The sequence below is a fragment of the Tuber melanosporum genome (genome assembly GCF_000151645.1).
Source record: "Tuber melanosporum whole genome shotgun sequence assembly, scaffold_159, strain Mel28".
NCBI classification, from domain to species: Eukaryota; Fungi; Ascomycota; class Pezizomycetes; order Pezizales; family Tuberaceae; genus Tuber; species Tuber melanosporum.
In genome coordinates, this window is record NW_003298818.1 from 220604 (window position 1) to 237121 (window position 16518).

At 43.6% G+C, this 16518-nt stretch overlaps 4 protein-coding genes; 1 reads left to right on the forward strand and 3 right to left on the reverse strand.

Annotated features, from left to right (window-relative positions):
- Positions 1–3063: 3063 nt before the first annotated feature.
- GSTUM_00003043001 (uncharacterized protein) lies at positions 3064–4383 on the reverse strand (the record flags this gene model as incomplete). XM_002836676.2 has 3 exons in its annotated part: positions 4331–4383; positions 3442–4267; positions 3064–3371 (listed from the first exon to the last, which is right to left on the reverse strand). Exons 1-3 carry the CDS (start codon positions 4346–4348, stop codon positions 3064–3066), a joined length of 1152 nt encoding a protein of 383 aa, XP_002836722.1. The 5' UTR covers positions 4349–4383.
- A 1584-nt stretch (positions 4384–5967) lies between these two features.
- Positions 5968–8948, reverse strand: GSTUM_00003044001 (uncharacterized protein). XM_002836677.2 has 6 exons: positions 7713–8948; positions 7414–7658; positions 6905–7364; positions 6789–6854; positions 6597–6732; positions 5968–6542 (listed from the first exon to the last, which is right to left on the reverse strand). Exons 1-6 carry the CDS (start codon positions 8771–8773, stop codon positions 6351–6353), a joined length of 2160 nt encoding a protein of 719 aa, XP_002836723.1. The 5' UTR covers positions 8774–8948; the 3' UTR covers positions 5968–6350.
- Positions 8949–10875: 1927 nt separating this feature from the next.
- GSTUM_00003046001 (uncharacterized protein) lies at positions 10876–11386 on the reverse strand (the record flags this gene model as incomplete). The annotated part of the gene is made up of 2 exons (XM_002836678.1): positions 10876–11038; positions 11259–11386. The coding sequence occupies 2 exons, from the start codon at positions 11384–11386 to the stop codon at positions 10876–10878; spliced, it is 291 nt and encodes a 96-aa protein (XP_002836724.1).
- Positions 11387–14310: 2924 nt separating this feature from the next.
- Positions 14311–15244, forward strand: GSTUM_00003047001 (uncharacterized protein). XM_002836679.2 has 4 exons: positions 14311–14467; positions 14542–14558; positions 14633–14738; positions 14821–15244. The coding sequence occupies exons 1-4, from the start codon at positions 14381–14383 to the stop codon at positions 15040–15042; spliced, it is 432 nt and encodes a 143-aa protein (XP_002836725.1). The 5' UTR covers positions 14311–14380; the 3' UTR covers positions 15043–15244.
- Positions 15245–16518: the final 1274 nt, after the last annotated feature.

Consider the following 16518-nt stretch of genomic DNA (forward strand, 5'->3'; position numbering starts at 1 on the left):
CGCCAGCATCGCTCGTTCCTTCTCAACCAAATCTTCTCTCTGTACTATTTCGTGTATGGCCTTTTATTTGAAAGCTGAAGGTAATTTCCTGTATATCCTGTGTTGCTACTACCCAAGACAGATACCATAACATTATTTTGTTCTTATTTTGACCTCCACAGTTGTCTGCCCAGAGGTTGATCTTTGGTGTAAGTTTAGAAATAGAGGTTAAAAAACAATGCAAAATGGACACCACTTAGTTAGCTCCTTTGCCCTGCTGTGACTCAGTAAACATTGTATCATAATGTTGATCACAAGCATTATTGATAATACCGAAAGCATACAACTTGAAAGGTGACCGATAGTACCACTGTGATGGCTGCTATAGTATTTTTAGTATTTGAACAACTTGCTGAAAATCAAAGGAAAATGTACTTGTTTCAGATTCAAAGACCTTAGTCCCCTCAATGTCAAACTCATATGCAGTACGACATGCTCTGTACTCTAGTTTATATATTTCCAACTGTCTCTGTTTCTCACTTACCCATGAGATTATAGCTGAAAAACTATTAGTTCGAGATTCATGAGAGACTAATAGTAGTAATTCTTTCTATTCCTTTGAGAAATTTTGTAAAATTGTGCATTGATCACACACATTTTTAGATGCTTTATGAATTTTCATAAAGCATAAACTTGCATGAGACTTCCATACTTGATAAAACTTGGAAAAAGAGAGAGGAGCTTCATTGTCAGAATATCCTTTTTCCTGAAGATATCTTTTATATAAACAGCTATAGGATAAATGAGAAGGAAGATATACAATATCTTCTAACTCCATATAGGTAGTAATTCTCCCATCAGTTAGCTTTCGCTTATAGGTTCACGTAGCAATTACTTCATCCTCTTTTTCTCTTAATCTTAAGAGGTAGTTTTCTACATTAGTAACTACTTCTTTAGATATTTGGTTAGAAGGTACATGATTGTAATTGCCATGCTGTTTAGGAATTGGCATTTGTACTGCATGTAAATAGTGAATTAAACCATACAGGCTTTTTAAGGATATGTTCCAAAAAGCTGTAAAAACGTCTCTGCAAACTGTTTCAACAAAAGGCAGAACATACTTGATTTTCTTGTGATTACCCTTATACTTATGATAATCATTATGTTGTATTTTCCACTCATCCAATACAGTTGAGTTGCTTGATAATTGAGGAGATATAAGATATGTTATCATGATTCGCTTCTCCTTCCTAGTGTAATGATCCCTCCTCAGATAGTTAGTTCTTGGCGACGGGAAATGATACTTCTCTTCTTCTTCTTCTTCCCTTTCTTCGTTTTACAATAGCACTAGGCCTCTGCCTATATTACCAATAGTACAAGACCTCTATCTTCTATCAGGAATGCCTATTATCAGCATTCTCTAACTCTTCTCCGCGAAGAGCTTTCCTCTGTATAGCGATAAATATTGCAATAAACATAAAGATCATAAAGGTATTTTATATTTATTAAAGTAATAAATAGGAAAAGTACTTAGAACAAAGCGTGAAGAACCTATGCTCCTCGGCCACATCGGCCTCCCGATATAGTATTCTTCCTGCCCGTAGTCATGTGACCCAAAGTGGTCACATGTGCAAAATCAAATCATAATAAACTAATCATGTGATCAAAGTAGTTACATGCTCAAAATCCATGACCTCATAGCAAGATCATGTGCGAAAACTCATAAACCAATCATAACATAATAAACAAGTCATATGACTCGACAGAGTCATATGCGTGAAACCCATTACCTCATAACAAGGTTATGTGCAAAGCATGAATCATATGTACAAGGTATACCTGCCAGGCACACTCGCAAGGCATATTCTCCAGGTGCACGTCTCATGACTCATAATTGAGTCATGTGCGAAATATAACAAATTATAACATAATAAGTCATACGACCCAAATGAGTCATATGCGTGAAACAATAACATACCTATGACTCATAATCATGAGTCATGTGAAAACCTTTTACATGCCAAGCCACGTTCATGATACCTAGATAACCTATCATGATAGAATAGTCATTGTTCCTACAATTCTGAATCAGCCTTACCTATACATTCTTGTAAGCAGGAACAAGAATGTAAGAATAACTCCAAGCGCCGCTCAAATATTTCTACTACATTATTATCTTTACTTTCTAATTCAAAAAACTGATTTTAGAATCAAAGTTGTTTAAATACAAAGCATTATCAATTTACACTTACCTGTACCAAACAAACTTTGAGTATTTGTAATATTATCCTCAGACTCTAATACTGAGCTATCAGAATCAAAATCTGAAGAATTAACACCAGAGTCTATGTCCATGCTCAGTATATAGCAATTTAGAGAAAAGGATATTTTAAAGTGAATAAAGAATAAAGGAAGAATTTTGCAATAAGAAAAAGCAAGGATGATTTTGAAGAAATCTTAGAGACATATCAATGGAGATGTTTTCAGGTGAAATTAATTGTATACCAATATCTCATCTCTAGCATGATTGCATTTACTCACTTACAACAGGTTAATAATGTCTGGAAAGTATGCAACCTACATTGATATTTTACTTTACTTTATAATAACTAAACATTGTACTCTTGAAAATATTTCAAAACTTGCTTACAAGTAGATATTGAGGCAGGCTATTATGCTATGTAAAAAAAATATTTTGCTAAAATTACAAAAATAATCATTACGGACTCATTATTGCACGAATTTTAATGATGAATATATTTCAAGAAGCTAGGAGGATACTCTACCATATACTCTAGCCTCGGGACCAATCATTTACTTTTGTGGTTGTCGGCAATTGTTATCCTTTTCGCTTAAATGCACTCATATGGGATTTAAGTTTGTAGAATTGGGGCTTGCCAGGAAGAGGAAGAGTGAGAGGGGGAGGGGGATAACTTAAGCTCCTCCATAATAATTCCAATGGTAGAATATACTACCAATTACATGTTTCTAATCTGTTCTGCTCAAAACTTTTGTGGTTTCAAAATTCACAAGCCAAGATACTGTACAATTAATTGTCCATCTAGCTATCGATCCACCATCTATCTACCTCCTACCACTACCGCTAGTACGCTTGCTCTTGCCCAGCCTCATAGCCGGCTTCCTCTTCTTGACGCCAGCGAATTGAGCTTTATTCTTCTTATTCGAGAAACCAGAAAGGTCACCGGAGGATTTGGCATCGGTACTCTTCACAAACCTCTTTTTACCGCCAAAGCCGTACTTTTGATCCTTCTTCTTGCGCTTGTTGTTGATGCCGTCTCTAGTGCTGCCGCGATGGCCGTTGATAACTTCTTCGAGGGCGACGTTGAACATGTCTGCTTCGGTGGTTGCTTCTGTTTCCACGTCTTGTCTTCCTACATCCCCCCCATCAATTAGCATTCATCCATCCATCCAATAACTAAAATAAAGGGAAAGAGAACATACTCCTCTTGAAAATCTTAACCCTCTCCAACATCTCCCTCTTCCCCCTCTCCCGTTCCTGCAACTTCGCCACCTGCACTTTCTTCCCAAACCTTTTCAAATCCCGTTGCTTGCGCGCCTCCTGTGCCGCGCGCTTCTCCGCTGCCTCATCCAGCAGTTTCTGCCGTATCTTTCCCATGTGCTCGTCATCCTTCAGCATCTCAGCGAAGTAGTCCACCGGCCGACTGAACTGACCACCCTCCGCCAGGATCCTGGCACGGCCCTCGTTGGCCGCGCTAAGAGCTTGCTTGTAGAATGTGAGCTCGCGAGTTAGATCATCGTGAATGTCTAGGATGGCGATGGGTTCCGGGGTGGATATGAGGAAAGTTTCAGAGAATGGGAGGGTATGTGGGAGTGATATGCGCGCTAGGGAGGCGGTCAGGGCGAGGGCATTGTTTGTGGTTAGTTTCTGGTAGGGGAGGTGGTCCGTGTCTGAGTCTAGGTCTGAGACGGAGACGTCAGAGAGGGGGATGTCGGAATCTTCTGCTTCCTCCTCCTCCGCTTCCTCCCCGCCATTGGAAAAATCAGAGTCTTCAACTCCGTCCTCCTCCTCGGAATCAGACTCAGCAGGAATCTCTTCCGCGTTGTTTATAGCAAACTTCAACACCCCTTCCATTGCCAAATTACTTATATCAACCATTTCCGGCGCCCCATTTCCTTCTGAATCCTCCCCCCCTTCCTGCTCACCTTTACCGCCCCGCTTGCGCAAGGTTTTCGGCTGCCGTCTGGATATTCTTTTTTGCTTTTCGCGAATGGGATCGCGGCTCTGGTACCTGAGTAAAGCAGTTTTCTATGCCGTTAAATTAGCTATCGATTGTGCAATTACAATTTAGGAGGGGAGGGAATGACAGACAAGTTTGCTCTTTCCCATTTTGTGGACGAGGCTGTGGTCTTATTGGTTGGGTTTGTTGCTTGGTGGGGTGGTGGTGCAGAAGAAGCGAAGCTCTGATATAAACATTTTCTCTACGAAGAATTTTTTTCGGCGGAACGGTAGTAGGGGCTTGGCAGTAGGGTAATCTAAACCGTTTTTATGATAATATTATGCACGCGTTTTTATTAGAACCTACACATGGGCTTTTTTTTGCAGAGACAAGAAAAACGCATTTGAAGTCTGGCAACCAGAAAAAAATAATTTCCAGTAAATCAAGTTTTAGTTTTCCTCCAACTTTGATATGCTAATAGAACATGGGAGAAATATTTAAAAATATTACAAATACATAGAAAATATCAGGACAAGATAGCAAATATTGTGATATAAAAATAAAATTGCCAATAAGAGTACAACTCTACATGTTGTTATTAGGCTTTTATTTTTACTAGAAATTGGTCTTACCTGATTCTTCATATTCAGTCAAAATCTGAGACATTGCTTAAGCCAGGCTCATTCTCAGAACTACCTGAACCCGAGCCCCCAGAATTATTAATATTGAACACAATTTTAAAATTTATTATTCCCTTTATATTTTGTAAACAGTTTACTCTTAGTATTTCCTATAACCTACAGTAAAGCCTACCTACTTTGGTTAGAGTACATGCTTAGTCTAGAGTCTTACCTTCCAATTTAAAGAGAAAATTTTTTTTATTTATTATTAAAACTTAACTTGTACTAATGTTTAAGTAGAGTAATGATGTCCTAAGACACACTCCAGAACATTATATTACATCTATAAAGCATTGTTATTTCTTTAGACAATATATTATCATAATAATTTTGTAATATTTAGGCTTGAGGGTTTTCATTCTTAGTCCTGTTTTATGATATTGCTTGCGTAACTAACTTTTACAAGAAAAAGGCAACAACTTTAATTCAAAATACCACAAGGAGTTGTCTAATTAAGATGGGATCTTGTGCTACAGATGCTCAAGAAGTACTCAGGGAGTATGTTTAGTCAGGCAACACCCATATATGGGAACAACGTTTTTTTCCTCCGAGCAAATGTGTTTCTTGGCGTTTTTCGTGTGAGAGAAAAAAGTTGGACGACAACCATAATAGGCTGGGAGACCCCCAAAATAGGCTAACAAACTCTGAGATTTGCAGTTCCGCGCCCGACTTACCCTTGTATCCTAGTGTGATATCATACAAGATATTTTTAGTGTAAAAAAATGCATTTTGTTATTTTTCACTATTTTTGATTTAGAAGATGCAATTCACATTGTATAAGGCTCATGAATATTTTTTGAGCTTAGGAATATGTACCCCACATGTCAATGAAGCTTGCTATGCAAAAAAAAAGTTTGGTGTTGAGTCCCCATGTGTAGGTTCTAATAAAAACGCGTTCATAACACCATAGCTTGTTGGAGAGTATCATGATTCTACAGTACGAGTAGTAAATTTATGCCCGAGGGTAAATTGAGGGCATCGGGGAAACGAGGGGATCATGATCTATTTTACCATGATAATAATAATAATATTATTATGATATCGATATCATAATATTATAACATAAGAAATAAACGTAGTGTATCATATCATGTATGATAAAGAATAGATAAGGGTCCATAAACAATTATATCTAAAAATCACAGATCTTCTGTTAACAGCACCACTCCAACACAACAAGCCCGTCCATCCTAACCGTACTATATCATAAAAAAAACCCTCTATTCCATCACCATCTCCCTACCATCACCGCCTTAAGAAGGGAAAAGGAAGAAAGGGAATTCATAAAAGGCAGAGTTATGAGAGAAGGACAAAAAGAAACTGGCCAAAAAAGCGAAAAAAACCGATTACCATAAAAGAAAAGCAAAAACGCAAGGAGGAATGATAGTTATACCCCAACACATGACTACTTGATGCGTGTGAACAGCCAACATCTGCCTTCTAGCTTAGGATATGGAACTTCTCTAGATAAATGCAAATATGGAAACCCTAACTATTGATTTGGATCCGACCATTTCTTAATAGTCAGTGCGGTTGTGTACGCCATAACAACGATACCAAAAATGCAAAGACCTATGTCAGCAGCCTTCATGCTGTTTGAGGTATTATGCGCTCTCATGTGTAGGAGAGGTGGATAAATGTATACGAGGGGGATACATGCGAAGCTTCCGATCAAGGCAACAAACTAGGAATAATGGCGTTAGTGGTGTGGAACAAGGAAAATGGGGCTTAGTCATACCTTATCAAGATCATCGGCGCCACCCCAAGAGATGAGAGCAGTAAGAAAAACTGTGATGAAGCGGAAGACATTCTTTTGCCATTTAACAGACGGGTTGTTTTTGCCGCTGCGAGGAAAGAGGCCAGTTTCCATAATTCTGTAGATCAACGTTAGACACCACCCGCCGTGGGACAAGCCAATATATCAACGAACCTGATAGCAGGAAAGAGCTGTAGCGGCGTCGACAGCAGAATAGCTAAAGAGTAAAGGAACTGAACACTAAACGGATATTAGCCAGGGCTCAAACTAATACCAGCACCAGCACTCACCCATTAACAAATTTATCGTCTTGTGGTAAGTTCAAGATGATAACAGTCCTGGTCCCACTACCGTAGGCAGCATAACTAAGTGCACCCATGCTAACAAAGATGATCGTAATAATGACCATAACTCCACCCAACACCTTCGGGAACTTGTGGGGATGCTTCATTGTCTCTTGGATAGGAATAATAAGACCGATCCCCTCAAAAGTGAAGATGGCAGTTCCAATAAAGAGCGTCCAGTCCTTGTTATTAAAGTTGACAATATCAGAAACACCCTCAGTGGCCAAAGTGAAAAAGTCATAGTAGTAGAGGTAGATGAGTCCGAGCATGATGAAAAAGTCGGCGATAAGGGCAGTTCCCCCCAATTTCGCCATATCCCGAATCATAGACATTGGCAGGAAAACTAAGAGTTGCGTGAGAATTAGGTATTTGATTTCAATCAATCTTTCACCGTTTGTTACCGCGACTAGGTATTGTTAACTAAATGGAAACACGCGGAGCTTGGGAGTCCTTACGGATGAAAGCTTGGAGATTTTCCGACGTAAACACAATGTAGGCAGCTGCAAACCCAATTTGTGAAATGATAATAGAACTCAAGATCAAGATCCGCATCTTCTCCCCGTATAATATCCCACCGATATCACCAAAACTACCGGCTACTCTCAGTCGGGTCCTCACTAACAGTACGAAGCAGTAGTACGACAGCGCAGCAATAAAAAGCAGGACCAAATTGGAAAACAACATTCCACCATTAGAGTACCTATAATTCGTTAGCACTGCACTCTGAACTCGTATTGTTGCCCGTTGGATTTACGCTTTTGGAAGGAACAGAACCCCCGTTCCAACGAAACTCTTAAGAAGCAAGAGTACCGCCTTCCCGGACCCAGCGGTCCCTTGGGAGATACTTCTCGACCTCCTCCTGCCAGAAGTCCGAGCTCTGCCGGCCAGCAGCGCACTGCCTTCACCAGGCTCTTCCTCATCCTCGTCTCGTCGTCCCTCTTCCGCCATCAGCGCCTCGTCACTCGTCCAAGCCTCATCATCCTCCAAATCTTCACCAGCAAAATGGCCATGTAAAGTCAAAAACTCGATAAAATTCCTGGTCAAAAACGGTCTCCCAAGCTGGGTTCCATGGCCATCACCAGTCGGGCTAGCACCTTCATTCCGGCGAATGTAATTCCTTCTAAATCCTCCAATCTGCTTGATGCTATTGATGTCCAGGGTATCATCCTCTGGCTCTGGGCGAGGCACATGGAACGACCGTGACCTGCTTCGCCTACCCCCACTCGCCTCTATGCTTTCAACATACCTATAGATCGGACGAGTGACATCCCCTCCTTGCAACTGCAGTGACGAAAACTCATCATCCAACCCACCACCAGTGCCCCGGTTACCAGACGAGCTGCCCCCAACCAGACCCGTAATGGACGGATCTTCAGTAACCAAATGCCTCCTCACAACCTCTGGATCTTCAATCGGTTGCCGTGAGTCATACGAGCCATACTGTATACTGGGCGGTTTCGACGACGAATTCGCAATATTTATGCCAAACCCGGAGCCAAAATTTGCGGGCGGGGGCGTCCCATACCTAGTGGGAGTGCCCAGTCGCGGAGGGGTTCCAAATCTCGGAGGAGTCCCACCGGAACCGGCCCAATTTATCTGAGCGAGCGGATTCGACGCGCCAATCACCGGAGAACTAGGCCTTGGAGTGGAAGCCGTGGGAAATCCATGAGAGGGAACAGGAGAGCCCAACCGTACGGTAGCCTGTTCGCGGAGAGCTGGGGTGGTAGAACGAGGAGATCCGGGACGGGGCGCGGGAGATGGAGCTCTCTGTTGGTAACTTGAAGCACTGGATTCTGGGGGAGGTGATGAAGGCATTTGTACAAGCGATGAACGAGTAGACACCGATTTAGGAGTTCAGTTCAGTGTGTTGCTGGTTGTAGGAAGGGAAAGGGAGCCAGCAGATCAAGGATAGTAGGCAGACAGAGGGGTGCTGTCAGGATGATGGTGGAGGAACACAAATCAAAGAGAGGGAAAGGTTGCAAGTAGATCCACTCCAGACTGAGGTGAACGCAGGAGCATACGCCAAGGTTCGGACAGAGACGGGAAGACGAGCACACAAATCCAGGGTCCGCGCGCGATAAACAAGAAAGAGCAAGCGTTCTAACTGCGGTTATGCTGCCGAGGAATTTCCTAATTGCTTTCACTCAGACTGATAATCCCTAAAAAGGTGATATTCCCCCACTATCACTTCCCCCCGCCAGAAATTATTATTTACACAGGAGCTCTAACACTCGGGATATTCGCATCGAAACCGTTGCGAGAAATTTTTCCTCATCGATCAAAGAGGGGTATTTTTTCCTTCATTTTTTAGCCCATTTCCTTTTGCTTCTTGCATGGCTTCTGATGTGCGGCAGCAATGGGTAGCCCCTCAATTAAAAAAAAAAAAAAGGATTTGAAATGAAATGAAATCGAGATGGAAATATTGGCATCTACTCCTTGGAGCCTTCGCTGCTGAGGTCTCCTGACTATTCATATCTCGTCGCTCACCGTCCAACCAGAATTACGAGAGAACGTGATTGCAGCCACTCCGGAAGGCGTAAGTATTTCCTCAAACTCATCTCACCTTCTTGATCTTTATTGATCGTGGATGGGTTCACGATGGTGCCAGAATATGGGATCATTGCCGGCAATCAAGGCTTGGTCGGGCCTCGGATCGACGGTTTTGCGTGGAGTAAAGAATGATCTTGTATCATTCTAGTCCTGCAGATGGTGTGATCCCGCTGCTGGCCATCTCTCTGGAAATATGGCTTTTTGTAATGCGACGAGGGCCACTAATAATGCCTATTATGCGCACTATGGTACCTGTAAAGTACAAGGGCCCCGCTCGACACGATCTGCAGGATGGCAAGAAAAAACGGTCACAAGGGCATCATAAAGCGATGCGCAGTTTACTCGTTTGCGCTGGAAGTGCTTTTAACTGGCTTGCGCCTTGCACTTTATGTATGATAAACACTTGAATCCTGTTCTCCAGATGCGGTTGTGCGAAGGGTGATCTTGATAAGGATGGCTAGTTATGCTGACAGTCTCTAACCTTTAGGGCTCGATACCACACAGTTTCTATTAAATTAACAGGGGCTCTCACTTTGTATACTCGTAGTTTGTCGAGGTGTCCGGAAGACTGCTCACAGTTGGATCGAGTGATCTGTTGTGCATAATATCTGGGTCATCATGGTACGCAGCAGCCTCTCCACCATGGGTGACACAAAACGATCTGCCAGAAACACTCGTAGGGATTTTCTGCTGCGCTTCTCTGATATGCTGGAACATGGTAGAGTCGTAATAGTCTTCTAATCACGCGGGGTGTGAGATGGTTCCCTTTACCTAACTACCGTACGGAACCTGGTATTATAGCATATCGTGGTGTCTCTAGCATTTGTATTTTGTGGCAGTGGGATCCAAATTTTTGTATCATAGGATTGAGATACGGGAATTACCTACGGAGTTCCACTGAATGGGAGAGTAGGGCACGAAGGCAGTCGGCGTCTAGGAACTACGGGGATTATCAGGTAAATGTAGTATCATAGCTATCCCTTCTCCGAAAGTTCTTTTGGCAACAGGGTGACTCTCTACTCGAGTATGATACATTCAACTATTTCATACACAAACCGTTATCGCCCAAAACCTAACGGCCAAATAGGGTATTGAACTTAGATGGCATATTGAGTTAATAATAGTATGTGGGGGCTTATCGTCACGAACAACACCTCACATCCTTCACTCAACCCCCAGAAATAATCATAGGGGTCCGCATGAGGTAAGGCAATGATATCGAAGATCCACAAAGTGTTACCAACAAGAACACATATACAGGCCGATAGGAGTCACAACAGCGCCAGCCGGGAACAATTCAATGTGGTGCTCATTGGCGCACTTCTCAAAAATAGTACCATTATGTCGCAAGCCCATCCCGAACGAATTTAAACGTAACTACGAACGCTTTTTCCATAGGTTATGTTCACCACGGTTTGCATTCTACACTTTGTCAGGATCCATGCCTTCGAGCGATTTGGGAAAGAGGGAGAGAACGAGCCTTGCTGCGTCATCAGGACTCCATATCGCTTCTTCAAGGTAACTCTATGTCTTTGGGGTCCGTTAGCTATACACTTCTCGCCTCGACAAGTCACATAAAGTAGAGGGGGGAAAAAAGCTAAAGACGAAAACTCAGAAGGAACAATTGGATAATTTAGAATAATGCTTGCATCCTCATGAATTGCTAGGAACGCTTCACATAGTGCTCATCATAGCGATCTTTTACTCTCATATTTCCCTTGCCTTTTGGAGTGGGGCTAGGGGGAATTACCTTGAGTATTTATCGTCGGGGGAGAAACGCGCCGGGTGTGCAGACTTTGTAATTGCCCCTTCGGCGGTGACTTTCTTCAGCGTGTAGATGCGATTGCCGTCTTTGTCGAGGGTGTACATAAGATGCATTGCGGGTGGTGTAGATGGCGAATTCTGGTGATAAAGAATAAAGATGAGTTGCGGTTGGGGATAGAACTGAGATACGGTTTGGTAGGTTTTGAGAGAGGAAAAGTTTGAGACTCTGTGGGTTAGGGGAGTTTGGGGCAGCCAATTGAGTTGCAGCGCCGGCGGAGGGCCCTAGCCTTAGACCCGTGCTCTCATGGCTCGGCGGATTGTCGCTTTAGCGGGTTTGGCGCTTGTGATGGGCTACGGGCACGATACCTGATGTGTGAGGAATATTATTAAGATGTATTGTACGGCAAAAAAAAAAGCTTATGGGTTAATTCTCTGAATCAATTCTTGACGCAGAAGGGTGTGAGCCTGCCAGGCTCAGGATATTTACTCGTATCATACTTACGTGCTCTGTAAATATGATACTACCAGTGAATTCCTAAAGTAACGGACGACTGGTACCTGCATACTCGAAAAAACTGCGTAGAATTGGTTCTAGCAACCCTACCGGTGTCAGGGGGGGGGGTTTTCTTTCCCTTTTCCTGGATGGTGGTTTGACTACGCACTGTGCCCTACCCGCTAACTCACTTTACCTTCACGATATACCAGAAAGTAATTGCCTGGTAATCGGGACTGGTGAGCAGTGATCAATTTCACAAACAACGCAGAGGAATCAAAGAAAGAAATGTAGGCTCAGTTCGGTAGAGATGAAAAGTTCTATTTCCCGGTAGTGGGTGTGTGTGTGTTCTCTTTGTTGCTAAGAGAAAAAAAAGAAAGCTATAAGAAGAAAATCCTGCACGCCAAGCCCCCTCTTACACATGAAAAATATCCAGAGCCTCCTCCCCATCAAATACATGAAAGGCACCTCCAAATCAAGCAATTCTCCACACCGGTACCTCAAAGTACCGGTACGATATCATACATCATGATAATAATTATTATAATATTACGATATCATAATAATATTATCAAAATATTATTATCATAACTCCGCCATGAGTGTGATCCTAGGGCATACCCATGATATCATCTACCTTTGCCCTACGTCCTAAGTTAAGTGCGGAAGAAAACCTGAGTATAAACATCAGTATCACACATAATTTATCTCTATCTTGTCATCTACAACGCACTTACCGTTCGTTTCTTTCGCTAACGAATCCCTCCACCCAGCAATGATGTCAACCCCTACCACCCGAATTGACGTTATCTCCCTCCTTTCCTCTTCCCCTGGAGCCCTGGAACAAAGCTGAAAGCGCTCCCGCCCTGCGACCCCAGAAATCGATACTCTCGCACCCTCAAAGTCTACGAGCGAGCCTCCCGTCACGCCCATCATTGAGACTTTGAAGTCAAAATACGTCGGCAAATCCGCCCTTAGAGAGCATCTGGGCAGCCTCTCAATAGGCCGACTCGCCAAAATGATCCTCGAAACTGCCTATCCTCAGCCCGAACCTGCCGAGGGAATCTTGCACTGCGTGTACTGTCACGAGGCCTATAACCCTAAGACTGGCAACTACGACCGCTCCATTGAGCATTACGGAGAGCTGGACGATGACAGGTGTGCCCATACGAAGTAATATGATTGCTGTGGGAAGTCAATGGATTACTGTGGGTATGGTGAGGACTATATGCAGAGGCCGAGAGATATGGAGGAGAATGAGTGCTGTTGGCAGGGGAAACATAACGCTAGGGAACTGAGGGAAGGAGATCCTGGTGCCGATGAGGGAAGCTGGTGGGAGGGTTGGCACGGCAGTGGGAGGACTTATAAGGATTTGGGATGCAAGCCTGTTGAGAGTATGGTCAAGGGTGGGGAAAAGGGAGGGAAAAGGGTCAAGGTTTGAGGAGCTCACGGGGCGCCGTACTCCATTGATTTCTGATTTGCCGGGGGCGTATGGCGATGTTTCTAGAGGGGGATGATTTACCTTACCACGCTGTATCATTTATCCAGAATTTCCATCGAGTAAGAGTTGCAGGGGATATGTTAATGGTCTGGGATGGGGGGATGGGGGGATGGGGGGATGGAATAATGTGGGTTATTATAACATCTACGAGTACAGTACTCTATGATCCTTTTGTGTTCATCACGGGTCAAGGCTGAGACTATTAAATTGGGGCTTGGATGGTGGGCTGGTAGGGTCGCTTGTGCTGCTCTTCTTCATCGGGTAGCGTAGTAGGGTGGGCATACCCAGAGCGGAATTGGGTTGCGGTTCGATGCAGCAGAGTGGTCATTTTGCAGGCTGATTGATGCAACTCCTGATGCTGATCGCCCACCGACTTGGTCGCAGTCGACGGACAAGCACGGAAGAGTCCAGATGATAATAATACTTGGAAGGACTTCTCCAAATCCCTATAATTCAAATATATGTATCAAGAATGAATTCTACTTTTTCTTAAATCTCAACAAAGGCTCAGCTTAAGTTCCTCGTCATCCCCTCCGCGGATAGGGTATTTTTCGACCTTCGATTCCTCGCTTATCTTTAAGGTTGGATGCAGCCAAGCCAAGTGGCCCAAGGCTCACGTTTCGCTCTGATTGGCCCTGACATTCTAAAAAGTGTGGGGAAGTTGTTTTCCCGAGTATGGGTGGCCGTCTCTCAACCCTTTGCGGGGCGGAGGCAAGAAGGGTGTGTCATACGAGTACTGTACTCGTACTGGTAGTCTAGTCTACCGTAGTCTAGAATGTATGCGAGTGTGAGTGTGTAAATTTATGGAAAATGGATGGGAGGGAAGCGTTTGTCTATCGGTCTGGCCTGCTTGCATGCTAGTCTAAACTGCCGTGGGGCTGATCCATCCACCCATCCCACTCAATTCAACATTCTCACGAAAAACCTGCACTCAGTACTCGTACGCTGTTGTGGCCATGTCCCTCTCCCTTTTTAACCCCCCCTCCCTCCCACTTTATTCCCCTGCTCCCTTTAAATCCTCTTTCTTTCTCTCTGCCATCCCCCACATCTTGATCCTCCACTTATCTTTCTTATCCAAACATCACCTCTGATTGAGAACTTTCAAACCCTCAAGATGCTTATTCTCCGTGCTGCATTCAAGTCAAGCCATTTCCCGCTTCTTGTTAGGCCAGGCGTGAATAGTTTGGCGGGCAGGAATAAGGTGAGGTCGTTTGTGGCGGTGGCGGGAATGCCGACCGTAGGATACCTGCTGACAAGGCTTCGATGAGCATCCAGCCTATCGGTGGGGTCTCGTAAGTTCTAACACCACTTCCATTCGTGAAACACTTCGCTCAGTTCTAGCTTTTCATATTAACACTCTATACAGCCCATTCACTTTCTCGGCCTTTGCTTGCCGACCTCACACCCAGGAAGTGCCGTCGTTTCCAAAATTTCATGAATATTCAACAAAACCGGATATGCCTATTCGAGTGGTGAGCCTCACCTCCTTCTCTATCAATTACTTGTCCCCAAGGGATCTATTTGTTTTTATGCTGACTTTGTCCGTAATTAAAGCCTCTAACCCCAGATAACGAAACTGCACGCTTCCATCGTCATGAATATGTCCCTGAAGTCCAGCCTCCGCACAAGCCCGTGATTTTCACAATCAATGAAGATCCCGCCGTCGTTTCTTCGGAGGGCAGTGCTATCTTGGGCAATGCTGACGCGGAGGTTTACATCAAGCAGATGAACCCTGATGTTCCGGATATGCCCAAGAGTGAGAAGGTGGAGTTTTAGTGTCTTTTTTTCCTTCCTTTTCTTTTTGGTTTTGAGGCGTTCTGTTTATTCATTTCTACTATGACCGTAATCAGGAAAAAAGGTTAAAAGGATCAAAGGTTGGGAAAAAACAAGCAAATGGGGAGGTTCAACTTATGATTTACGATTATGTTGCCAATGATTTTAGCTGCGGTATTAGTTATTGATTATGTTGGACACTTTATGGTGGCTACTCGAGTATATGTGTAAGGTTGATCTTATATAATTTATCCTCATGTTCTGAGTCGTCATTTGGGGATTTAGATTACGCGTGCTCATAGCAGTGCGCGTTCGCAGCTGTACTGTACTGTACTGTATAGTACATACTTTCCACGGTACCTCAGGTTACTCTTCTACTTGGAAATACATCTAGTAGCCGGAGCTGACGACCTCGAGAAGTGGCCTTCCTCGTACAGTATTTGCGCACTGAAACCCGAGGAGAAGATAAATGTGCCGGGACGGGACGTTGTATACCGGTAGTTGCCCCTCCTAGCAAGGCGCTGGACATATTCCTTTTGTTTTGTCTCAACTGGGGGGTGGGTTTGCATTGGCTATCGGTATGCCGGTTCGGCGATGCTAGGATAGTAAATTTGATTGAAGAGTCTGCATTGCTCTCCTCTCGGGTGGGCGGGAAATCACCCGAGAAATGGAATTCCAACGTCCGAGCGCGTTTTTCTTCTATTGGTTCGAGTTATTGGTTTGAGCTCTTATTCTTATTGTGACTTAAGAGCTCCCTCATTGGTTTCAGATAACCTCACGAGTGATACTCGATGCTGGAATTCCATCCTCCTGGGGTGTGCATTTTCTCTCTCTCGCGCTAGTTACGAAAGCTCTATGCTGTTGGAATAGCAACCCACACATTCGCTACCCACGCACGGTGACTGCCCGTACTGAGAAAAAGAAAATTCGATCCGGGAAAGCAAATGTGAAAAGGTGAAATTGGTAGGTTTGAAAGAAAAAGAAAACTAAGAAAGAAGGAAAGAAAATCAATTAGTGAAATTCATATCAATTGGTCCTTGCACTCTCAAGGACAGTCTTATCACTTGGTGTACTTCACTCACACACTCAGACTTGTTTGGTTCAATTCACATTTTGTAGAGTTTGATGTTTGTTCATTGTGGTTGCTATCTACTTCATTCAGAAGACAGGTGGAGAAATCTCCCTACATACAGAAAGAAAACTTTTCCCTTCCTTCAAACATACCCTATCACTTTTACTCTGAGTCTATCAAAACCCCTAATTGAACTACATCCATCTCTAAATCAAACTAAACCAACTATCATAACAGGACTTCGAAAATCCACAAACCAGATTTTGAGCCTTACAGTACCGCAATTTTTCTTAAATTTTTGGCAGAAGAGAGGCAGGCGGAAGCACCGGGCGTCACTCGAGATGGACGTATGCCCTGGATCCGGACCCTGAATGGCAAGACCTCGTACCGTTTATGGCTTCCTTCTC

Coding starts and splice junctions, on each gene's coding strand:
- GSTUM_00003044001 (XM_002836677.2), bottom strand. CDS start 8,773: ATGCCTTCATCACCTCCCCCAGAATCCAGTGCTTCAAGTTACCAACAG. Junction 7,365..7,413: donor AAATCTCCAAGCTTTCATCC/GTAAGGACTCCC, acceptor AACAATACCTAG/TCGCGGTAACAAACGGTGAA. Junction 6,733..6,788: donor CAGCTCTTTCCTGCTATCAG/GTTCGTTGATAT, acceptor GTTGATCTACAG/AATTATGGAAACTGGCCTCT.
- GSTUM_00003047001 (XM_002836679.2), top strand. CDS start 14,381: ATGCTTATTCTCCGTGCTGCATTCAAGTCAAGCCATTTCCCGCTTCTT. Junction 14,739..14,820: donor CGGATATGCCTATTCGAGTG/GTGAGCCTCACC, acceptor CCGTAATTAAAG/CCTCTAACCCCAGATAACGA.